At 36.0% G+C, this 25,362-nt stretch overlaps 1 protein-coding gene across 10 annotated transcripts in view; it reads left to right on the top strand.

The window, feature by feature from the left end:
- ulk4 (unc-51 like kinase 4) overlaps nucleotides 1-25,362 on the top strand; it is a 98,350-nt gene that overhangs the window by 3,487 nt on the left and 69,501 nt on the right. For all 10 annotated transcript variants that reach the window (XR_535782.2, XR_535780.2, XR_535781.2 and 7 more), the window contains exons 8-20: nucleotides 324-407; nucleotides 980-1,055; nucleotides 1,364-1,459; nucleotides 1,626-1,942; nucleotides 2,231-2,300; nucleotides 2,547-2,604; nucleotides 2,981-3,073; nucleotides 3,274-3,334; nucleotides 3,423-3,637; nucleotides 5,091-5,137; nucleotides 5,651-5,729; nucleotides 12,325-12,432; nucleotides 16,002-16,085. Coding sequence is in view for 5 of the 10 variants with exons in the window: in XM_008432070.1 (XP_008430292.1) it covers nucleotides 324-407; nucleotides 980-1,055; nucleotides 1,364-1,459; nucleotides 1,626-1,942; nucleotides 2,231-2,300; nucleotides 2,547-2,604; nucleotides 2,981-3,073; nucleotides 3,274-3,334; nucleotides 3,423-3,637; nucleotides 5,091-5,137; nucleotides 5,651-5,729; nucleotides 12,325-12,432; nucleotides 16,002-16,085 (1,388 nt within the window). In the remaining 5 variants the exon portion in view is untranslated. The remainder of the gene's footprint in view (nucleotides 1-323; nucleotides 408-979; nucleotides 1,056-1,363; nucleotides 1,460-1,625; nucleotides 1,943-2,230; nucleotides 2,301-2,546; nucleotides 2,605-2,980; nucleotides 3,074-3,273; nucleotides 3,335-3,422; nucleotides 3,638-5,090; nucleotides 5,138-5,650; nucleotides 5,730-12,324; nucleotides 12,433-16,001; nucleotides 16,086-25,362) is intronic.

Here is a 25,362-nt window from a genome sequence, read left to right as displayed (position 1 = left end):
AGCTACAACAACTGGTCTCCTTGGTTTCTAGATGTCTGTGGACTATTGTTTAATGAAGACTTGCTCCACTGTGACTAACATGCCCTTGTTCTGCCTTTTGGAGATATGCTGCTACCATCAGTTTCAGAAGTGGTTTCTATTTTCTAAAAATCTTGCAATTTCTTAAATTAAATACTTATGTTTACTGAAACATGTTACTTTGAAATAATATTTGGTTTTATGGGATTTGTAAACCTTTGCACTTGCATTTTTTATGCATTTTACATACACTTTACATAATCCTTTTTGGATTTGGGGTTTTTTACTGACTACTTGTTTTCCAGGTAAACCTCCTTTCTGGTCTGATAACCACACTGAACTGACAGAGATGATTTTGCATCAGGAACCGCCACCTCTAAGACAGAAAGGTAATATGCTGTGTATCAAACACAAGCTAGCACATGAACCTACAGTTAAGTTAAGCTGCAAAATTAAGGCTATGTTTATTATGCCCCTTGGCATTATATAGAAATGTTTTATTCAACCAAGAAATGTATTTCTGATATGAATTCGGGCAGATGTAAAACTATTTAAAGTGACTATCAATTTTCGATATAAATAAAATAAAAATCTGTTTTCATTTACATTTAAACAGATATAAAGGCAGGTCATAAAGTATTCTCAATATTGAGGTGGTACATTTTTTAATTTCTATCACACCAGTCATATCCTTAAAGTTGTTTTGATGTTGTTGTTGATTTGTCTTTGGTGGGGAACTCTTTCTGATTGGAAGGCCTCCATGCTGTCACCATAAGCTTTAGCTCCCTCCAATAGATTTGAATCTTAATTATTATTATGAAAATTATTATTACTTTTAGTCAGAAAACGCATGTTAGTAAAATTAAAAATATTACTTTAAACCTAAATCTGCCAGGGGTAAGACTAATTTTGGGCCTAACTGTATATAAAGTATTACATTAACTTATTTAATCTTTTCCAGTGTTTCTCCCAAATCCTCCCAGTCAGGATTTCCAGAGCCTCCTGAAAGGTTTATTAAATAAAAACCCAACCAAGAGGTCAGACCCATTGATTTCCCATTGAAGTTATGGTTTTGAAATATGAACTATATGTATCTATATAATTTTAGTAATCACATATTTTTGCACACAACAGACAAGCGCTCATTTCTCAAAATTATTTAAACTTTTATCTAAACGTAGATCTTTTTTGTCACAAAACCAACGTTTTTTGTCCTTGAGAAAATCATGGCTGTAATTTTGTATTTAAATGTCCAATTGTTCAGTGGATTCTGACTGTGGCTACTTCCGTTGAAGTAATTTTGGTTTGCCAGTGTTGAGTTGTGTGAACTAGTTTCCTTCATCAGGATCAGCTGGTTGGAGCTGGTGGATCATCCTTTCTGGACTCAAGTAAAAATGGAAAAAGATGATGCAAAATATGAGGAAGCTGAAGATGTCAATGGGTACGAAAAACAATTCTGTTATCATGGGATGTGTCGATATATTTTATCCCCTGCAACATTTCCTTTTTTTTTTTTTTTTTTGCAACATTTTTGTAAAAATGGTGATGCTGTCATTTGTTTGAGAGGCTTTGGTTAAATTATTTGACACATTTTTATTCTTTTACAGACACAAAAGGACACACAGCCCTTTTCCTGCAGAACACTCATTCAGTCAACCCAGCAGCCACTCAGCAATAAACCAGACAGGTTCTAATGTCTCAAAGAAATCAACATCTTCTCATGCGACAAATGTAGCCGACAGGCCGTGTGACACGGAAGCTGAAAGCCGACAATCTGTCACACATGTGTCTGGTGGAAGGTTAAATTACAAAAACTCAAATAAGGAAGTGAGATGTGGAAAAACAATGGCGGACCAAGTTGAGACGAGAGATCTGTCTCAACCAAAGCAGGGAGATCGACAGCCCACTAAACCATATATGTCAGGTAACAGATTGTGTTCGGTTGTAACGGTTTAATGGCGTGGCAGTTCCTTACTTGGACACGAGAAGCTTTGTTCTCTACAAATACAATGTACAAATTTAGCATGACATCATTTGCCTTTTACACTAAGCAGTTTCAGTCATTTCTAAATAAAGATGGTATTTCTGGAAAAAAAAAAATCTAAAATTAGGTTATATGCAATTCTTTCTTTAACTCAACTTTTTTATTGACTAATTTGTTTTGTCAAAAAAAAAACTGATGATAAAAATACAAATTTTCCCCTTTTTCCAGGTAACGTTCTAGAGCTGAAACCAAAGAACGGGGTGGATCAAGACAACACTGATACAATCTTTCTACTTAGGTATTTTTGTTTAAAGCATGTATAGAAATATTGTTTCAAAAGTATTCTACAGTTAAACTTCATCAAAACTATTTGGGGACATTAATCTGGACGGAATTGGATTAATTAATTTCTAAAAGCATAACTGTAGTCCGTGTGTTACCTCAGTGGAGTTTCAATATCTATGAACAGTTCAGTTATAAATAAAAAGTTTAATTCTTATTTGTCCATTGTTGCTCATTGTTTATTATTTGTGGTTTTTCACAGCAACTCAAGAACCCAATGCAGTATCGCAGACCCATCAAACCACAACTCTGAGCTTGAGGTAAACGTTACTTTGCATACAGCATGATGGATTCACTGTTAACTTTACGAGGGCATCATTGTAATACGTTTAGGTATGCAGATGTAGTGGAGACGATTTGACAAAGTGCAAATTAGGCATCAGAATGGGGGAGAAAAAGAATTTAAGTGAATCTTGATTCACTTAAACTAATTCAGTTCAATAGAGTACCCTTGGGATGGAACAGGAGACTCCCTCCATGGATGTTCAGGACATTTGTCACAATATGAACCAAAATGTCAGAATGTTTCTTGCTGATTCTGTACAATAAAGAGTCAAGCAAGTTGTGTAGGTGTTGAGGGGTCAACACAGTAAAGAGGCAGTCATCTGATTTTCTCCCCACTGTTTTCTATTTTAGATTGTCACCGATACTGACATTGCAAGCTGTGTGAAGCGGCTTCTACACACCGAGTTTGACCTGAGTGTCACCCGAATCATCGACAATCCAAAGGTATGGAGATGGAGATGGCTGTATACAATCTAAATCCTTTAGGATCAAGTATAATTATAATTAGCCTTTCAGATGTTTCTTCCTAATGTGAATGTGAATATTGAAGACACAGTCGTAAGAAAAGGGTGAACAAAGCAACAAAAAGTAAGATGGTCGCAGACTGAAGTTTATGGGTTTTTTTCTGATAATGACTTCAACAGATACTTAAGATTACTCCTGTACGATTTGATCCCAAAAACCTCTGTGTACCAGCATATTCAGGTATGTTGTCTTAATCTGCATCAATAAAGTTGAATGTATAACACAAGATTATCTCAAAGTTAAATCTTTTCTCTCTTGTCTTGTGTAGTGGAGAAGCTGCTTTCTCTGAGTGATGATGAGTGGTCTGGTTTTCTGCTACAACTTCATTCATGCTTTGAAGAAAAGAAGCCGTCCACGCCACTCCCCTCCTCTTCTGCTCTTCCTCAGTCTACAGCTGTTCGATCTAGACTCAACCTGCTGTGCTACCTCTGCTGTATAGCTGGCCACACAGTTATTGCTGATAGGCTGATTAACTCAACACTGGTAGGAAAACATTTACTTCAGCTCCCTTCTTGGAATGTAGTTTGACTGGGTTTATTGGCCATAACTGTGTAGTTTGAAATAGTATTTTGTGTCTCAACATACAGTAGCATGACAGCGTTAGGACCCTCCTTGCTGTCACCAGTGCTATATATTTTCTATTCTATATTTTAGAAAACCATCAGGAGAATTTCAGAACTTCTATTCTAAAAGGGGAAAGTCTTCAAACACAGATGGATATATTTCGCACATTGAATTCTGTAAATTTAGCTAATTATGGCTCACAGATAATAGAAACAAGAATTCAGTGTATCAGAAAACTAGAGTGCTATAAAAAATATATATATATTTTCACTTCTTGACTTTCTTCAGTGACTTTTATTCTTGCACCAAAGGCCGGATTTACAGAGTACACAAATAGCACTTCTGTGTTAAACTTTATCCACATGAGCTTTTCCAGCCTGTTAGTTACTTCTCCACAGCTTTATCTTTGACCTGTCTGCTGTGTTCTTTGGGCCTCATGGTGCTGTTTGTTCATTAATGTGCTCCAACCTCTGAGACCTTCACAGAAACTCTGCAGTAATTCTGAGATTAAATTGCACAGAGGTGAACTCTATTAGCCGATTTTTATGACTTCCAAATGAAGTTGGCTACTCTGGATTTTATGGATAAGAATAAAGAGACCTGAATACAAAAACAAGCCACAATTTACATTTTTATTGTCAGAAATTTAAAATACTATATAGCATTTCTCTTGACGGTTCACAACATGTGCTACTTTAATTTACCTTTTCACATGAAATCATTATAAAATAAGTTTAAAAGTAGATCCTGACTTGATGTTAAAGATATTCTCAACTGAAAAATGTTTATTTTGTGTTTGAGTTAGAATATGGAATACCTAGAACCATGTTTTGTATATTTACTGAGATAAGAACTTTACCAAAATCCAGTAAAAGTGCCATGCATGCAGCCGGCTCATCCTGGTCTGCAGAATGAGCTTTCATTGGCCTCAATGATCACACATGATGTATTTTTAGATGTATTTTTAATGCTAAATCCTATAAAATTTGTGGGGTCAAAGAAAAGAAATTTGAAAAAAGCAAATATAATATAATCAAAATGTTTTGAAAAAGCATTGTAATTGTTTTCCTGAAATTATGCAGCATTAGTTAAGACACAGCAACACATTCTGTATATTTGCATAATACACACCTGGTACTGATAGGGATTGATCTTTTTATTTTTTGCTGTTGATATGTTGTGGTAAATGTATAGAAACAATTGAGTTTTGAAAAGAATTAGGAGTTTTGAAGAAGTAACAATCCATCTAAATCCCATGTTTTTACATAATTTAATTGTTGTCTCTTAATTTAGTTTCCTAAATCTGTTTGTTTTCTTTTTCCTTATCACTTCTGTAATCTCCTTATGTTTCTTTTTTTTTTTTTTTTGGCAGCTTTCTGTATTGACCCAGCAGTTACGGCAAGCTCCAAACTGGGATTTGTAAGTACATCCTATATGTGTTTTTTTTTTTCCAGGAAGAGAAAACATGAAGCTTGCAATGAAGTAATACAAAAATGCTATAGTTTCACATATATTTTACAGTAAATTCTGAATTTCCTGTGCAACGAAAAGGCTCAGAATTAAAGCATAAGACAAGCCTGAGCGCCAGATAGGCACGGTTAATGAAAGTATGATTTGTGTTTTCCACTTGTCTATCTTTTTCTTGCACCATCTCTTCAGTTACAGCTTTACTTTAGGTGTTTTCGTTGGCTAGCCAGATTTATTATTAATTCAGAAATAATTAAGCTAACTTCTTTCAAGGGTTATTTAAGTGAATTAAATAAACCATTGTTCTGGTTTTGATTGCAAGCTCCAGATGTTCTGTTACTTTTAGGAAAGCCCATTTAAGAAGTTTACCAACTTAAATTGTGTTACCATGTACTCTGTTCTGATATGCAAACACAATATCTAAAATTAATTAATCACATTTTTATTTTGAACTATATCTTACAGACGAAGCAAGATCCTCAGAACGATGGGTCTTCTAGCTCTGTACTGTAGTCGTCTTGAAGAGGACTGCCACGTTTCTGAGGTCTGAACATACAAACATGTAACATGTTATTTTCATAAATGTTCTCAATACTCAGCTGTCTTTTGGGAATAAAAACAGCTGAGTGCAGCACTTAAACAATATAAATTATATATATATATATATGTATATATATATAAATCCTTTTTACTGTAGCATTATTTCAGGCTTAATCTAACCTCATTCTTTAACAAGTTTACTTAGATATTAATTATTGTTATCAAAAGAAACTTCTTAGTAATAGTCACAGACAAGTCGGTTACTACAAAGTGACCAGGTAAACATTTTCATGTTTGGGTAATATGAATTTATTACATTCTCACATGCTCAAAGATCTAACAGTGACATCAAAGACGCCAGGAAAATCACAAATGTAATACCAGTTTAGACCATTATGTGGCAGTAAATGCCAGAAGGAATTGTGTTCATGCTCTTCATGTAACATTTAAAATATCTAAAATTGTAGTAAAATTCCCCTTCCCCTTTCTTTGGGCTAACAAAAATCAAAACTTTTAACACAGTTGAGAGAAAATTGACCCTGGATGAACATGTGAACAGCAACACTTGCTCATTCCATGCTCACTTTTTAGATCCAGCTTGGACCAGCTGGGGGCATTACAGCTCTTTGAGACAACTTCCTTCCACATGCAGAAAAAAAAAAAAACAAACTCCTCGACTTTCCATCTCCCTGTTTGTCTCTCATGCATATTTAAACATAAATAGAAGACACAACTGGATTTTAAGTTAATGAAAAACCTTAATATTCTGTACTGTTGCTTGCACCAGGGTTATATCTCCTACAAATGCATTTTGTTTTGCTTAGTTGAGATTGTGCCAATTTGAAACTGCTTGCTTCTAATGGAAAATTGCATTAAAAAAAGATATGTTTTTAGAAGCAAAATACAAGTGTATGTTCTGATAATGCGTTTGGTGTAATTTTCATTAAAAGCAAGTAAAATATGATGACTTTTTCTATTTTTCTGTTTTAGTTCTTATGACTTTAGAAGTTCTCAAATTACTTGATAAGATATTTTACACAGTGAACACACTCTTGCTAAGATAATATTTATGAAATGTACGGCACAAACAGTTTTATCCATATGATAAGACACGTGTTTTATTGTGCATATCTCTAATCCTGGAGAGTTACTGTCCTTCAACTTTTAGATGCAGCCCTTCTTCAACCCACCTGAATCAAATGAATGACTCTTTCCCAAGATGATGAGGGAATTTGGAGCAGGGATGCATCTAAAAGTTGCAGGTTATCAGCTCTCAAGGGCTGGTCTTGGGCACTCCTGGTGTAAATTGATCACATGCTTTCAAACCCTCTGATCTGTTGGGGGAATGGATGCAAGATCTCAGCTGGCTTTTCTGTATCCCTCTGGAACGCTTTGAGGGCGTTATAGATTGGGTGCACTATACCGCCGGTGAATACTACTGCGCTATGACGCTGCAGCACCTTGGACGTTTTTACAGTCTCAAGTAATATTTAAATCTGTCTGAAAGAAGTACACAACTTGATGGCTCAAAACAAAGGTTTCACAAAGAAACCTTGCATTGATTTTTAGATAATCAACGTTGTTATCCTCATCTGCAAAGTGATTTTAATGTTGCGGCTAATGTATGCTGGAGCACCCTGTGATATGTAATGTGTTTCTTCTTTGGCTTTGAGCAACACTTATTGTTGTAAGCATCAGAAATGCAGATGAATTGCAGTTGAGAGACCACAACCTTATTACTGGTGAATGCTTTTGTGGTTAAATCAACAAGTTTCAAAAGTGGACTGAAACCACATCTGAGCATAATTACCATCATAAACAAAACGATATTCACATCAGTTTTATTAATTCACAGGGGCAATTTAGTCAGTTTATGTGGATTCTCTAAAAACAAAAGGTTCATACAGAGCTATCTAAGTAGAAAACTGATTTTGTGTGACCATTAGGCCTAATGATCTTTATAATTATAAACCAATTTTCCCTCCTCTGTTGTTTGTTTCCATATATAATTTATGTCTGCGTGATTCCTGATGTCCTCATTATAGCATTCATACTGCTGCTGCTTATTTGTCTTTGGTATTTAGAAAAGGGTCAGCCTTGGCATATATGTATGTTCAATGCCCTTGGTGTTAAGGACAAATGGTGGAATGTTTTTGTTTTTTTGCCTCCGTTACCCACTTTACCTTTCTGCAGCTACTGTGGATATAACTGAGCGTTGTGCCTGCCTATCTTCCTCTGTCTGTTCGTGACTATGGCCGTGCCTGACCATCTATGGGCTCAGCAGGGGTCCTGTGTGTGTGTCTTTTATGTGTGTGCACAGGCTGTTTTGAACACTGCCTGTGTGAGCTCTCAGCAGGGGTTTTGCGTATGTAGTTCTGTCTGTCCTTATTGGTGTGTGTTTGTGCCTGCAGATACTGTATTGTTGTGTTTCCTTATATTGCAGGGAACAGATGACCAATCAAACGGAACACACACTTGCATTTTTCTCTTTGAGTGTGTGTCGTCTCAGCAGGGGTTCTCCTGCTGCAATCCTGCTGATTGGTGTGTTGGGGCTGGGCTTAGTTACCATAGTAACTTCAATATACTTTATTCAACCCCTCCATTTCCACCTACACACACGCGCACACACACACGCACACACACACACACACACACACACACACACACACACAAATATATACTTTAAACACATACAAACAAAGTACACCTGTCTTTTTTTCACTGTCCCCTTTCTGTCTTGTTCTTTTTCTGCTGACAGTGTTTATTTTTTTATTTAAAATGATAAAATTGCTTTAGAAAAAAATACTGACAACTTTTCAGCTGTTAATGTGATGCAGTGTCTTTGAAACCTCACTAAATATCACTCAAAAATGTCTCCCTTTTTTTTAAGCCCACCTGCAGATTAAGAAGCACATCCTTTACTGTGCAGGGTGTTTTACACGATAAGGAGACTAAATGCTCTGAAAAATCTCCCAGCAATCCTTGAGGACACAGATTCAGAGGGTACTTGCTGCACAAAAACACAAAAAGTAGCAGTATTTGTAACACCCCATCAAGAAAAGCGCAACGGTTTAAACACATTTTTAAAAATTCAATTACAGTAGCACTAATGGGTTTGGTATTTCATAATGTAGAGCATTTGTTTTCCACTTTGCATCAGATATTACCCCATATAGTCGTGCATAAAATATAAAAGTAGGTCTCATGTTACCAGGAGAGCTCTTGACGAGACATTCTCAGAATCTGGGCTAATCTATGTATATCATCTTTTTGATGGATACAGTGCTTTATGTAGATTTTAACCAGGCATTGCTTGTTTTTCCATTGGACATGCCATTATGTTTTATCTGCCAAAAAACCTTTTAAAATAATGCTCCGTTGTGCAAGCATCATTATTAGGTTATCAGAGTACAAAAAATGGAATGAAAATGTTGTAAATTAGGCACATTGGTGGAGAGCTGGACACTTGAAGATGAGGTTGACTGCACTGCAGCTTTGTTAACCAGTCTCTTGGTTCACCTCAATAACTTATTGTCCCTGGAAGTGATGCTGCAGTTTTCTATTTAAAAGATAAATAATTTACTAGTGCGAACCTCTTATTCTGTGGTGGAAAATCTTTCTCAAATATATAAAATAACTACTTATAAAAGTTGTCCAGACAGAAAAATAGGTTATATTGAGAAATCTGCTTACAAAATGGGCAAAGAGTGAAAAGGGCCTCAACCTTAATCAAGATAAGCGAAGAGATCTGGCAAATTCAAACATATAGAGAAGGAAAGATGAATGTTAAGAAGTTGAGAGGAGGGCAGTTTGACAAAGGGGTCAGGCAGGTCTTGCATCAGATCACAGAATTACCCATTAATGTTAACGTCAAGAAGCAGCCAGCTGTCTCACCATATACTTAAATATCAGGTTGTAAAGACAAGGCGCTAGTAATTGTTTTGAGTGATCCAGTCACAAGTCGTTGTGCTAAAAACTGATTTATGTTTCTTAACACACTCTTGGTACGTTGGCTCACATTCAGAGGTCGTCCGGAACACCTGTGCCCACAATATTTTTACAGTCTGAATACAGATTTGTCTCAAGCCTTGCTCAATCTGTTACATTTCCTCTTGTTTTTTTTTCTTGCGTTGGACTTGTCTTTGGCCCTTCTCACCTCTTTAATGAGCATTTTCTTAAAATTTCGGAGCTTGAAGACTGCGTTTTTGCCCGTTTCTTTAAAGGCCCACTATTATGCTTCCTCAGTCAAGCTAGGATAGGTCTCTTGGCTATACAAAACATGTTCATTACAATTAATACACAAAGTCATTCTGAGGTATTGAGATTTCACCTGATCAGTTCTGCCTGTTTTGAACTCATGCAAATAAGCTGCTGCTGGCCAAGACCTCCAAACTCAGTGTTTACATCGGCACCTCAGACACGTAAAAACGTCTACAAACAAATGCACAGCGGTACAACTACACATCTTTGACCCCGAAGCAGACCCAGAAGCAGCTGACATCAGCATAATAACTCTGCGCTAAAACCGTTTTTCGCAAATTCAACCTTTTTCTTTTAAATATATTTGCAAGGTTAGAGGAGAAGCACCTCTCTCAATATGTAAAAAAATAAATAAAAAAAATAATCAATGTCGGTAGTGTCCAAGTAACCAACATGTTTTCACAAACTCTTCATCTTCTCAATGGTAGACTATCGCTTTCAGTTTACTACAGTTCTGACCATAAATGAACAGATATTATGGGGAGCATAACATGAGACACAGCAGAAGCTATTGGTCAGCATTAGCTTGTGCTAAACGACAAATCATGTTCATACCGAACATCAACACAAAACATACATTATTATGTAATTGCATCAACTTCATCTACAGATTTGTGACAAACAGTAGGGACACAACCTGCCTTCAGTTGAAGTATTTTGGCTGTTGGTAGTTTTTAAAGTATTCCTTTCTAAACGAATTTGCATAAACTACAAATTTCTTTGGGAATTTCACAGGGACATTGCAAGCAAAAATAAAATGAAGCCACTTAGCTCTGTTCTCCTTGACTGGGAGGAAATGCATGGACACACAATCTTTATTGTAGTCGACAACAAAATCATTTTCGTTTTCCAGCAGCCATTGCAGTGATAATCCAGCAGGACAAATTTAGCGTTGTCTTGTAATGCAGTGGGTAGATCTCCACTTCGGTTGCCAGGTGAGGGGCTTGGGTTGGGGTTGCTTGGTAACAAAATTGTGACGTAACAATTTAGAGGTTTTTGAAACGGATTGTTTTGCAGACACCAGGAGAACATTTACATATTCCCAAAAACAGCTGAGTGTTTTGGGTTTTTTTTCACTTGGATTGTTTCTAGAAGTAGGAGTTGCCCAAACGAAAGTACAGGAACATGCAAAAAGTGAATTTTGAATATTGTGATTTATAGAACATCTGAGACTTTTAAACAAAACGAGTAGCAAAGATCTAAGCATAAATAGTTAATATGTCTTGTTGGGAGGTTTCAAATATATATACAGACTCCTTGTAATGGCATCACCAAGGTTACTTGATAATACCAAGTTGGAACATTGTTTACCACTATGTGTGTGTTTGTACTGTTATTGTGAGGAACGTTTCCTACTGATGCTTACGTCTTATAAAATTCTGCACCTTTTCTAACGACTGTGATTTATCTTACTGTATTTATTGACCTATTGTGATTACGCTGCATGCAAACATTTGTTTCTTGTTGCTGTCTTAGTTCAATCACTGTTTCTAGTCCTTCGTATATATCCAGACTTCCTTCATTCTTGTTTTCAAAAGCATAAAAAGCCACTTCATGATACTTAAATTATAAATGTGGTTGTCAGTTTGCATAGATTGGTTTGAGCTTTTCGCTGTATCATAACCTTGAGTATAATACAAACATTTTAAATAATTAATGCCATGATCTGATTGCTATTTATTACTGCTAGTACTGCTACCTGCTGCTGCTAAAGTAGTGGCATATTACAGTCGTCTTTAATATTTATTTATTTATGTTTTGATCTGTAGTACTAAATTAGTATTGATGTTCCAGAGTCTATTGTATATAATATTACACCTTTCCTTCATTCTAGTCCGTTCAATGTTACACAAGTATAACAAGCTGATACTATCTTAGCTTAATTAGTCAGCCTGTATGCTTGACAGGGTGTCTAATTAGCCTGTCAAACTAATTAGCCAGCTTGACAGGCTAATTAGCCCATCGAGCTGGCTGAAAATGCCATCTGTAGTCAATGGCCTTTTTTCAGCCAGCTGACTGGCAGCACTCAACAGGTGGGGGAGGGGCATCACTGTGTTTTTCTCTGTGGAGGCATCTCTAGTCACTCCAGTGCTGTTTTCCCCAGAACATCAGTAAGTTAACTTTAAACCATTGGAGCTAAATAATTAAAATTTTGGAAATTTGGTTTATTTCCGTATAAGTGTCCGCACAAAAAGGCACCTTAAAAAAAAATAAATAAATAAATACATCTGATAGACCCACCGATAGACACTAGTGGAGGAAAGTCTAGATTTTTTTGGTATTTTGTATTGGAGTGAATTTCTGTTTATATCTAAACCACATCTCACTCTGTTTTTCAGGCTGTGTCAACTCTAACAGACCTGTTGCGGGATAATCTCAGGAACAATAAACTGAAACAGTTCCTGCTGCCACCACTAGGGGAGTTTCTCTACATGATGTCTTCTGAGGTATAGCTTGCATGTCACCTCTTCCAATGACTCGCATGTTACTGCTGGTGAAATAGAAATATTCATTTTAGGAGGTTGGATTTGACAAATCAAATGCATCTGTTTGACAAATGCAACCATTACAATTTTAGTGGAATTTTTCTTTTCCATTAAATAATATTTTTTCCATTTTATTTAATGGAAAAATAACCATTAAATAACAAGTTTTAGCGCCCTGAATGGGACTTGTTGACCGACATGTCTACATGCAAGGCTGCAGACGTGAAAGAATACTGGGTCAGTTGTCCCATATCCTAGAGGAGGGGCACAACTGGGCCCTATCGGCATTAAATTATGACTAAGAATATTGTTTACTGGAGGAGCAAAGCTTTTTTGAATAGTTTAAAATGAATAAATTGCAAAGAAAAAAATATATATATACACAATTAAATAAATAGGGAAATCATTATTTATTTGAACATTTTCATATTAGTAATTATTTTAAGGCCAGGTACTGCAGTTCATTATGATTTTTGTTTCTTTCCACTTTGACATTGTGCACAACCTTGTACTGATATCACAACAAATCTCCAAATGTCAGCTTACAGTGGTTCAAAAAGTGAAAGTTCTAGGGATATAAGCACTTTTCTTTTGCAAGACACTGTAAAAGACAAAAAAAGTATTTTTGAAAAAGGTTTTTGAGATGAAAATGAAATGGATGACTTTGAGTTAATACGTTTAAATGAATCATTCACAGCATTCCTTGCATATAAGATAGATCAAAATGCATTATCATTACCTCAGAGAAAAAGACCAATCTAGAGTAAAATGGATTTAACTGTGAACTTTATCATCAGGTAATGGAGTTTAATTTTGTATGCTGACTAAACTCAATTGAAAAGGAATTGACCCCTTGTCCTGAAACTTACAAGAAAGAGTGAAGAAGGCCTCCTTTATTAGGAAAGGTGATGCCAATTTATTTCTGCTTAACCTCAATCTCACCAGGCAAGTCAATTAAGCAACATTTCTATTTACATGACTGACTGATAACCTTCAAAAATCAATCAGCCTACTTGGTTACTATGAATACTCTTCCAAAGCTGAGAAAAGAAATTGTAGAGGCTCCATCTGGATCACTTTTAACATCTTCTTTAATAGTTTTTATTTATTATTATTATTATTATTATTATTATTATTATTATTATTATTATTATTATTATTATTATTATTATTATTATTATTATTATTTCCTTTCAGTGTGTTGCTCTCATCAACTGTTTATCACCTTAAAATGTTTCTAATTTAGGGTCAGTCCCAAAATAAACAAAAAAAAAATCGAAGTACCCTTAATAATCCTTTCCAGCACAGAAATGGAGATTTAAATGTTGCTCACGTTTCAGGGTGATGGAGTACTTGGTTTGAATCTTCAACAGCTTTTAGTGTAATGAAATAAATTAGACTTCAGCTTAGTGAAAGAAGAACCTTTTCAGTTTATCAAAGATAGTTTTGTACCATGAGATGGATTACTATGACAAAAATATTTTCCCCCTTACATATTTTGTTCTATTTTTGCTTTTTTTGTGTCACAAAGAAGGGTTACAGATTGTCAAATAAATCTTTAGCATTATAAAATGAAAATCTGAGTTTGTACAAATGCAGTTTTCAAATAATTATTACATTCATCATGGGAAACAACTATCCAAGCTGTCTTGACCCTCGGGGGAAAGTAGTTGGTCCCCCTGATAAATGAAATTAACTGTATTTACCGGTAATCTACTTTTTTTTTCTTTTTTTTTACTCAATTTCATTAACAAAACCCTAAAGACTGTGTATTAGTTATCAGATACAATGCACATGATTTAATAATATATAATTAATAAAAAAATGTAAAAGGTAGAAACACAAAGTCACTGCTAGCTGTCTGGAAATGATTAAAAAGTGATGTCTAAGACTTTGGTACATCATCAAACCAAAATGAGAACCATAATCCCCAACTGGGGAAAACATGCAGCAGTGGCGAGCCTTTCCTGGAGAGACTGGTCAACCAAAATTTCTCCAGGAACACATAAACGGTTCAACCAGGAGGTCATAAAACAACCCTGAACGACATCTAAAGCTCTGCAGATCTCAGTTGCCTCAGTTGGGGTCAGAGGTTAAGATTTAACAATAAGAAGCCACAGGCCACAGGTGAATTTATGTTACATATGTTGCCTGGAAAACCAATGTTTAACCTATGCAGAATGTTCCTTTTACTATTAGCCAAATAAAGTTGTGTGTTTTTCAGTTCTGCAGTTGTCAATGACAACAATTACCCAGCGCCCACAGGTTTGTCTTTTTCCTCAAGGTTAGATATAGCCTAAAGCGAAGCACAGCAGCAAGGGAACAGAGCACCATTTCAAATAAGTTAGAGACTATATGATAAATGATTAGAAATATGTGGGCTATGAGACAGTGCTTCTATAAAAGTGATAAAAAAAAGATCTATTTTCAGAAAGACCTACATATACTTCTCATGTACATATTTGCAATGAAAACCAAGTGTAATCTAATATTAAACAACTATAATAACCTGTAAATTACTTCTAAATGGGTAGTTGTAAGAGTTTGGGCTTGTAAAATGATGCCTACAAATGCCATAGAAAAGCTTGTTATTTGAGGAAAAAAATTGCAGGAGTATTCAATTATTGAATAATTGAATTCAATAATTGAAGTTTGGTAAAGTGGGAATGAGTATAAAAAGTGCTCACATTTATTTCACAAAAACCCAATTGGGTTAGGGCTGCTTTATCAATAAGATGAAGCAACTTGTTGATTGCTTTATATTTTGAGTTGTTGAAAGAAAGAAATCTACAGACAAACGGAAATTTGAAAAAGAGGGTCATTTAATATTTTTTTGTTAAATAAGTGTGTTAAATCAGTCCTCTGGTATGCAAACTAGTGTTGGTTTAGGGGCAAAGCTCAACATTGATAGCCACTCCTGTTCAGGAGGTCTAAGTATTATTGTTTTTTTTTAATAGAGCAGCTCTAGGTTAGTCAAGATGACATAAAATGATTTCACCATTAACAAATTTGAAGCCAATTTTAGTATTGTCTTGTTTCGTTTGTGAAAGATCCAGTTAACAAAACCAAAATATGTAAGTATCTTGAACAAAAATGTCCAGAATGTTACAAAAACCGCAACAAAAATCTGGAAAAGTATAAAATTTTAAAATGTAAAATTTAGTATGGGACCCTACATCTCTATATCCCCAGCAAATAATTTACACAATTATTTAAAAAGAGTTCAAGCAAACATTTTGAGTAACCAACATTTGACTAGCCATCCGAATAAGCCGTAGCTATGAAGCATGTTGCTCACAGGAATTATAAACCGTGTAATCAAGATGTCTTGACTCCTCGTGCTCCCTTTCCCCTCCCTGCCTTGGACTTTTCTTGCCCTTTTCCTCTCTCCTCTCTGCTTGTATCTCCTTCACTTCATCTATGTGCCTCTCTATCATTTCCACTCTGCTCCTTCGCTGCCCCCCCCACCCCGAACTGTACACCCTCCCCTCTCACCCGTCCTCCCTGTCTTTTCTATGACTCTCTATCAGGAGGAGAAGAGAGGCTCCCCAGAGGGACTGTGGTTCGTTCCTGCTGCCGCCTACACTGGCTTAATGAGGAGCCTGCGGGAAGGGGTGAGTGTCTCTGTGTATGTCTGCGTGTGCCTGTTTGTGTCTGTGCCTGTGTAGCTGTGACTAAGTCTCACTCTGCGTGAGCCTGTGCGTGTTTGTGTGTGGCAGGGGATCCCTGTGAACAGTAATGATGAGGCAGCTGTGGGGGCCTAAAGCGTTGTTTGCCAGCTGCAAGTCAAGGGCATGCAGAGCAGTCACACACATTCATGCATGCATGCACACTCTTACCTGCATCAAACACAACCCTTTACTGCTCTGCAGCCTGACCTCAGCAGCAATTAGGACCCTCCAGACACACACCTACAGTAGATGGAGCAACAGCACAAATGGAGAAGCCGATATCTGTTTGCTTTCTGCCTTTTTTCAATTTCATCCCATTTTTTGTTTTATTTACTTCTGCTTTATTGTTTGCTTTAGTTTGTCCCAGCTTGGTAAAATAGCATGACATTATTTGGTTTTACCGTAAAAAATAAAAAATAAAAATATTGCACATTTCTCCATCGACTAATAAAAATTGCTAAATACTTTAACAAATAGGTGGATTGTGTGCTGTGGTGGGGCAGGGGTTAATCACAACCCACAAATGGAGGTCTTAGTCCTCACCGCAGCTGTCGCAGGTTCGATTCCCGGCCTTGGTGACCTTTGCTGCATGTCTTCCCCCTTCTCTCATTACCCACTTTCCTGTCAATTAACTATCAAATAAAGGCCACTAGAGCCAAAAAAAACTTTAAACAAATAGGTGGATTGAGTGAGAGACTGTTATATTAAACCATGAACCTGTTATTCAGTTTCACCTTTAAATGTTTCAGGTCAGTGAACAAAAAGTCAGGCAATGATGACCGAAGTTAAGAATGAAGTTTTCTAAGAAGAATTTTATTCATTTGGGAAAATAAACCGACAAACCTGATCCATTGACAAAACATTGTTACCCCCCCACCCCCGCCCCTTGCTAAATTATGAACCAAACTTATTCCTCACATCTTTTTTTGTTGTTTAACTTCTCCATTTACACCTTGGCCTGATTAACCCCTGCCAAACTTGTCAGAAATGGCTTAATTAGAACTTGTTTAACAGCATGAAGTAGAAAAGTTATGTTCACACAGGAGGTCTTAAAGCTCAAATCAGATTTCTTTCTGAAATCTGAATATTTTTCTGTGGTCGCTCATGATACTAGTTACATAAAACTGCAGTCAGACTTCTACGTGAACAGTTCATACAGTTCATGACCCCAAAGTACACAGAAGAAGAACGATGCTGTCACATCTGTTTACAAAAGTAATAATGGCTTCATTTTAAAGTTGTTTAGCAGTGGGAGAAAAAAGACAGCACTGCTTGCTTCAGCTATTGTTTACGTTTAGATTTAATGTGTCTTGCAACTTCCAGTGCTGAATCATGACGTATATGCCATGCCAATGATGTAAATGTTGGTTAAAATGTGATCTGGCCATTCAGACTGCAGACGCTTTGAAAACTATCGGATTTGTATCTGATTTAATACTTCACATGGAAGTGGACAAATGGGATTTTTTTGGGAGGGTGAAAAAGTTTGACATGGCAACTTTGTGAACGTAGCCTAAAGCATCTCAAAAAGGGCATCAGAGCCCCAAAAGGTAATTGACGTCTACCTGTCCAGAACAGTGACAGTCATTTAAGGATTCAAGGATTTTTTTTTAATTGTCATACCGCTTTTGCTTGTTTGTGATACGGAATTTGGACTCAGATTAAAAATAAAATAAATAAATTATTAAACAATTTATAGGATTTTGGAACGCCAATGAACTATAGACAATTAAAATGGACAAAATTAAGTAAATAAGTATAATATTAAAGCATTAATTAAAAGTACTATGAAATAAATGTTTTATTAAGTATTTAAATGATTTATTTGTATTTATGTATTTAATAATTGTGTGGTTCCTGCAGTGTCACCATGAAATAACTTTGTAATGTAAACGAGAAAGGTTATCAGTAATGGATGACCTGTTCACTAGGTCCTGTTAGATTGTATGCATTGGCTGACCAATACCATTGTTGGTGAATGTACACAAGCCAAAGTACTTACAAGTGTGGATTATTGATATTCATTTGTTCTGCTGATGACTTCTAGTTATAGTTACTGGACTTACTTCAAAGGGTTAGTTGGTATTAATGTTAAAGAAAATCTTATTGTCTAAATTTACAACATAATATTTAAACGTATCCCAGATCCGAACGTACCATTGTTAAGAGCAAAGAAAAGGAAAGGAGTATAATACGTTGGACTTTGAAGCAGATACAGGAGCAGAAAACCACACTAAGTCCCATTCCTGCCATTATAAAGCACAAAACTGGTGCTAAGATTCACACAGACTCATCTCAATGGGAAAATAGCAGATTAGAAAATTACCTGGTGTGATGGGCCTTTGATTTCAAATGCTACATTCAGATGGGCCACAATTCTTGCTTAAACAAAATGCAATTTGGACCAAAATCTCTTGAATGCATGTAAATAGTTCATTTATAAAGCATCTTTCCTATGCAAAGGCCTGGATCAGCATTCCTTGTATTAGGAGAGCAGACTCCTGCTGGCAGTGTAATGGTGTGGAGTGATTTTCAAGAGCATTGTTTAACTCCACACCCTACCTGAGTTTTGTTGCTGATCATGTTTACCCCATTAAGATTACAGTGTTCACATATTCTAATGTCTGTGGTCACAAGGCTTGAATCATCTCGAGTCTATTGAACCTGGCAATTAGTTCATTGGACTCCGTCTTCCACAGTTACAAGGTCTTGATCCAACAGAGAACCTTTGGGACATGTTGGAAAAGAAGAAAGTAATGTGCATGTGTAGCTGCCAATTTGGACCAAAATCTCTTGAGGAATGTTTTTATCACCTTGTTGATTCAATTGGCATTGCTAATTTAGGACAGTCCTTAGGGTAAAAGCTGTTCTAACCTAATGCTAGCAGAGTGTCTAATAAATGGGCCAGTGAGTGTACATTGTGCATAAAAATGATGTGTTGTAAGCGGTCAGCTTTTACTTATTTTATAAACATTAGGATTTTATGTTGGAGGCTAGATAAGCAGAGGAGTGCTAGCAGCAAGGAGAGCGTTTGGGGAGAGAGACAGTTAACTTATTTATCATTATTGAACAGTAAGATACGCTGATGGCCACATGTAGCCACAGGGACCCCTCATCGCCAGACTCAACCTTCCTCGATCTGTTTTCATCATTTAGCCGCAATCTACCTCTGTTTATGCTGTTTCTGTCTCCGCATCTCTAAATGAAATCTTTCATTTATATTAGAAAACTTTGAATGATTCTTGGACAAGAGGCAAAGTTTTCTGTGTCACCAGTAATTACAATAACAAGTTGCATTACTGTTTATTTTTAAGATGTGTCTCTAGTTTTGAACAAGTTTCAAACCCGGGTTTAATTTGAAGTTTCAGAGAAACCTTCACCTTCTTTCATTTACTTATTATTATTTTTGGGTAACCCAAGACTATTGTGCATAGAGATGACTATTTCTGTTTTATTATCTGCAAATGTTCTGTTTTTATTTGCCAAAGTCAGTCCCGGCATATTTGTTCCATCACAGAACATTTTGTATAAAGAACATGGTTTTTGGACCGTCTAAAAACATAACGCATACAGACATGCAGATTCCCATGTCTTTGACTTCAAGAAACATTTTTAAAAAGAAGTGGAACTTTGAAATCAGCTTGTATTATGAAGGAAAACTTGCAGGAGTAGTATGGATTTTCTAAGTCACAAGGAGTCCATTATGGAGATTGACAGGTGAACTGTGAGGCACCCCAATCAGATGGTAGCACTAAACCAGAGGTAAACACAATAGATCGATATTCGTCTTTGTGTTGCACTTAGCCTCATAAGAATGTCCTGGTTTTGAAATTGCTGGTCAGCAGTCAGATTTTATATGTTGTGTTTGGCAGGATCTTCTTTTTTTTCTGTTTTCCTCCAGTATTCGTTTTCCCCCAAGCGAACTAGCTTGAACCTGTGGTTCACACTCACGCAGAGAGCTTTTAGGGTTACTAGGTATGACTGAGATTGATGGATAAGTGTTCCGGGTTATACTCTGTCTCAAGCCCACTGTCAGTGGGAGCTGCTTCCTGTGTCCTGTAAGTCTCTGAAACTGATAGTTAGAGGATGATGGGTATTGAATGTACTAAATCTCTGTTGATCTGACTGACATAAAGAGGTGAACTTCCAAGCTGTCAAAACAAATCTACTGAATATCAGAACAACCGAAGAGAAATAGAGGAGGAAAACTGCAGGTTTTTTTTTTTTTTGACCCACTGTTTATTTTGTGCATGGTCAAACATTTGTCACAAGTAATAGCAGCATATTATGTTACTAATGCATTACAGTTAAACAAAGACCTATTTCCTCTTCTCAAACTCTATGGGTAAATGCCAATATTGCCTTGCTTTATCTAATGAAGCATACATTTCTTTGGCACATTTAACCTTATTACTGATTGATTAAAACTCTGGGAATGATTTAACGGATTCACAATATTTCCGATTTCTGATGAAGGTGACTGAAACAGTGTACATTGTTCTGGACTTGAACCAATGTTTTTCCTGGAAAAATCAATGCCATCAAAGTTGGAGATTCATCTCATTAATTTTTAGGATTTTATTGAAAGCTTGTCAGCAGTGTAACGGCGACTATCGTTAGTTGCTTATGGTTTATAATGATGTTACTGTATTGTTGCACTGGTACCTATCCTGGATAGGTACCAGGTACCTATCCACCGACTTACCAAATTGTTTGGGCAAAATTCTTCCAGAACAGAGAAGACAAGCTGTTTTTTCACTTTTTACACTGACTTCTATTAGGCATTTCAATGGGTTTAGGCTGAATTTCACTGCTGATTTTAACTTCTGTTATATTTCAATTACATTCTAAAAGTTAAAATTGAACTATTAAAATTAATCGTTATTTACACAGTGGCTATTGTGACTGATTGCTGTAGAGTTTGTTAAATGAAAAAAAAAGTTCTTAATTTCTATTAAATTTTAGTTACCTTTCACTTATGAACCATGAATGATGAACATTTAAAAATAAATAAAGTATTCAAACATGGTCAGTTAGCTTTTTACTGTCAATTAAACTAAAAGTTTTTGTTTGTTTTCAGTTTGGTGAACTTCTTATTTCTAAATTTGTCGTAACACATTAAAAGTTCCACCACATCTATTATTCGCGAACAAATCTGGTGCAACTTCAGCTCTCTATCTTTCTGTCTCTCTCTCTCTCTTTCTCTGTGAAAAATGTCTTAGCTGCTTGAAATTACAACTGTGAGAATAGATTTGAGTGAATTAAATAATATTCCTCAAGCACAAGACGGAAAAGTTCTGCTATGTCTGTCGCTTTGTCTAAATTAGAATGCATATTTGTAATCGAATATAGAATACAAAAATGCATTCCATCTTCAGTCATTAGATAGAAAATTTGTAGTTCATTTAATTGAGTCTTTGTTGGATATCAGATTTTAAAGTTTAAAACTATTTGTTGTATACATTTCAGCTGGTTACAGCTGCAGCTGTGCTCTAATCTAAAGTAGCGTCATAAAAGTCGCTCGTGAAAATTTCTCCGAATTTTTATATAGCCCGAGAAAGTTTTTTTTTTTTCTTAATTTCTTTCCTATTGTTTGACTTGCCTATATTTTCTGATGCACTTCTTATGCAATTTTTGCCAGAGAAAAAAAATTGTCTACCAATGTTCTAAATGCAAATTCAGTGCCACACTCTGTTAATTGCATGACAGCATTGAGACACAGCGCCAAGAACCTGTCAAATATGCTCCAGGCAGTGTGTTTTTGCTGCATTCTTTTGACCCAGTGGATAACCCCAGCCCCTTCTGCTGCTGTTGAGACTTTTTTTTTTTTTTTTGCTGATTTCCAAGCAAAGCACTGCAGAGATGGATACAGATTGTTGTACTAGAGGACGGGTTTGACTGGGGAAGGAAGTAGCGGGGGCCTGGAGCCACAGGGAGCATGGTGGTTTTGCCAATGGAGAGGGGATACTGAAGAGTGACAGAAAGGAAGAAAGGAAGCCAGATCAGTGTAGTTGGAGAGGGGGATGATATGGCAGGCAGACAGAGTGTGAAAGGGAGAGTTGTACTTAGAGGGGGAGTTGATGGCATGGAGTGAAAGGCAGGTTTCCAGGCCAGACTTGAGCTGCAGGAAATTATTTATGAGCCTGAACAAGATGATGCTTCAGCTGCCTATGATGAATAATCTGTGTGTGCGTGTATGTGTGCATGCGCTTGCAACAGAAAAGGTGTGTGAACAGTATTGCAGTGATAGAAGCCAGAGGGCACTAGGCAGAAATCCCCCTCACATACACACACACACACACACGGACATTCGCATACATACACACCCAGCTATGGTGAGCCCATTAATCATTTATCACTATCTTCCACAAAAGAGAGGAGGGTGACTCCTAAAACAGTCATGGGCCCTACCCTTGCGTCTCTAACATGAGATAGCCACCTCATGCTCCTGATCTATCAAAAGCTCACACACGCATTCTGAATAGAAACTATTCTGTGATATGTAGAACGCACCTATCTAATCTCACCTCTATGTCAAGTTAGTCAAAACTATACCTAAGTAACTGCATGTTTTTCTTTTTATTTTATTTAAACTGATATAAAAACTAACAACTAAGCCTATACTTTTACTATATTCAGTATATACAGGCCCCATAGTAGGAGCTCGGCAAACTAAATGTCAAAAAATGTTCATTGCTGAAATGGAACTCGTATAATTTTTTTCAACTTTGTTGGTCCACCCAATGTCCACAAATGTCTGGAGAGGTTTCTTAAGAATTTGCTGCTTAGCTTGAGGGGCTATGCTGCTTTACTTGCCTCTTTATAACACCCTAAAGGTGTTTTGATACATTAAAGCTAAGCTACACACTTGGTCAGATTCCAGTTTCTAGTTTTTATTAGCTAATATGTTTGTATATCCAGATTTACCGTGGTTACTACGAATGCGTGATCACCTAACGTTTATCAAAGTGTGGTTCCACAGACACTTTGACTTCTGTCTTTTATTGTTGTTGGCATCATAGATTCAGTTTCTTCTTCTGGACACATTCATCCAAACACCGTTAACACATCAGAAAAATGTTAAGTGCCTTTCCTCTTTTTTTTCTCTCTTTTAAAAAAAAAATTGAAATATGGGACATTTACATGTAGGAGTGATGTTATTTGTATGTTTGTGTGAGTAATTTTTATACTTCAATGCACTCAGAAACCGCTCACAACTCGCAGAGCAAAGTGCCGTTCAAAATTGATTATTGTAAAATAGTGATGCACTCAATTACCGAGCAGTACTAAGGTTAACTTAATTGCCTTAGCAAACACAGGGTACAATTTACATATATCTATATATATATTATTTTTAATTTTAACTTGATCTGTCAGGGTTATAACATTAATACATTTGTTTTAAGTAATTCAGTAGACATCTAATAGAACACCATCATCAAGGTGGTGACAGAAAGGAAGGGTTTAATTCAGAGTCGGACTCATTTAGATCATTGTTAAATTATTCATTCAGTTTCTTGTGGCAATAGTGATGGCAAATTACTGTTTAATAATCAAAACAAACCCTGTAAGTACATTAGCAATAGGTAGCACAAAATAAGCTTTCTAAAACTTATTTAAATCTTTTATTTAGCAAATATAGATAATTTTTGTGATCCTAACAGACCTAAGGCAGGCAAAGTTTAGCTTGGTATAACGTTAAGAGGTAAAAAAAATAAGCTTCTGTGTCTTTTTAACCAACACATGTAAACAGTTTCAATTGTACCTATTTTTTTTTCTTTTTCTTTTACATTTATTCCTACAGGAGCACTCTTTATATCTCAGTTTCTATAAACCTTTTAACAAATATGAGCTTTTGATAATGGCTATCCATGGCGTTAGATGTTCTTGTTAGTGAATGATACGCTTAATGTTCAGAATGCGTTTGAGTCTCTGTCAAAAGTGGTTATTGAAAACCAGGTGCACAATCTTCAGAAGGCCCGTAATTACAGAGAGGAAACCACATCAGACATCTGAACTGTGCAAGCACAGACACTCGGACTGGAGTAGTTTTACCATCTACGTCTTTGAGACTCAAAAGAGCCGGCACAAACTTGTTTCTATATAAAAGTGGTCCACTGAAAGCCATTTGAAGTAGTTTGTTTCCTCAGTTTATATCTTCCTGCCTTTTAGGTTTTCAGTTTGAAAGCAGCTTTTAGCCAGGGGTTCAGAGTGTTCAAATATCATCTGTCAGTTTTGAGCTTCAGATTAGGAACAGTTTCATTTGAAATGAAGCAGGCTGTCCTGTTGAAACATGATGAAGAGCATGGAACTCTTGTTTAAGCCTCAAGAAAAGCCAGGAATAAACGTATTTTAACTGAATCAGCTTGAAAGAATATTAGATTAAAACACATCTAGGCATGTCATTAATTAGTAACTAATAGACCAGGAGTCATTATCCAGGAAGTTTGTCAGCAAAAACCTTTAAGTAGCAATTTTGTTGTTTCTTTTCTCTTTTGGTTTTGTGATGTTAAACATAGGAAAATATTTGTATTCTTTTATTTTTAATAAAGCACACAGTCAGATTTACGTCAACAGATTTCTCCCTCATTGGCTGAAAATTACATTGAATCTACAGTCATCATTAAATGAAGTTTCCCTGACAGTCATTCCACATGTTTTACATATGTTTATTTTTTCACATAAGGTCATGAACCAACATTACTGAATAGTCATATTAATCATAATCTTATTTAACCTCTTAGGCTTATCCAAAGCAGAAACAATGTTTATTTTTTTCTTTGAGTTCATCTAAATGTTGTTCGAGCTCATATTCAGTATTAGGCTTTGCATCCAGCACTGTCAAGGTCTTCTTATGTTTCCAGTGTATATAACCATATATGTGCAAATAAATATGTGCATGCTTTTTAAAATCGTTTAATAAAAGGAAACTTTAACTTGACTAATATATCCAATGTTTTAATAAAATGTGTGACTTGGCTCCAATGAATTTCTCTGGTATTTACATGGGCCGTACAAGGTATGCAGCAAATCTTAAGCTGGAACATTTAAAATAAAATAATTAAGATGAAATTGAGAGAAATGCAGGTGATTTGTGCCATCTTCTTGTGTTCACCATACCAACATCTGCTCTTAGTGATAATGTATTTATGTTTGCTTCTATGTGTGTGTGTGTGTGTGTGTGTGTGTGTGTGTGTGTGTGTGTGTGTGTGTGTGTGTG

This window comes from Poecilia reticulata, linkage group LG16 (assembly GCF_000633615.1).
Source record: "Poecilia reticulata strain Guanapo linkage group LG16, Guppy_female_1.0+MT, whole genome shotgun sequence".
NCBI lineage: Eukaryota > Metazoa > Chordata > Actinopteri > Cyprinodontiformes > Poeciliidae > Poecilia > Poecilia reticulata.
The sequence above is the reverse complement of the archived record's forward strand: the minus strand, read 5'-3'. Positions and strand labels throughout refer to the sequence as shown.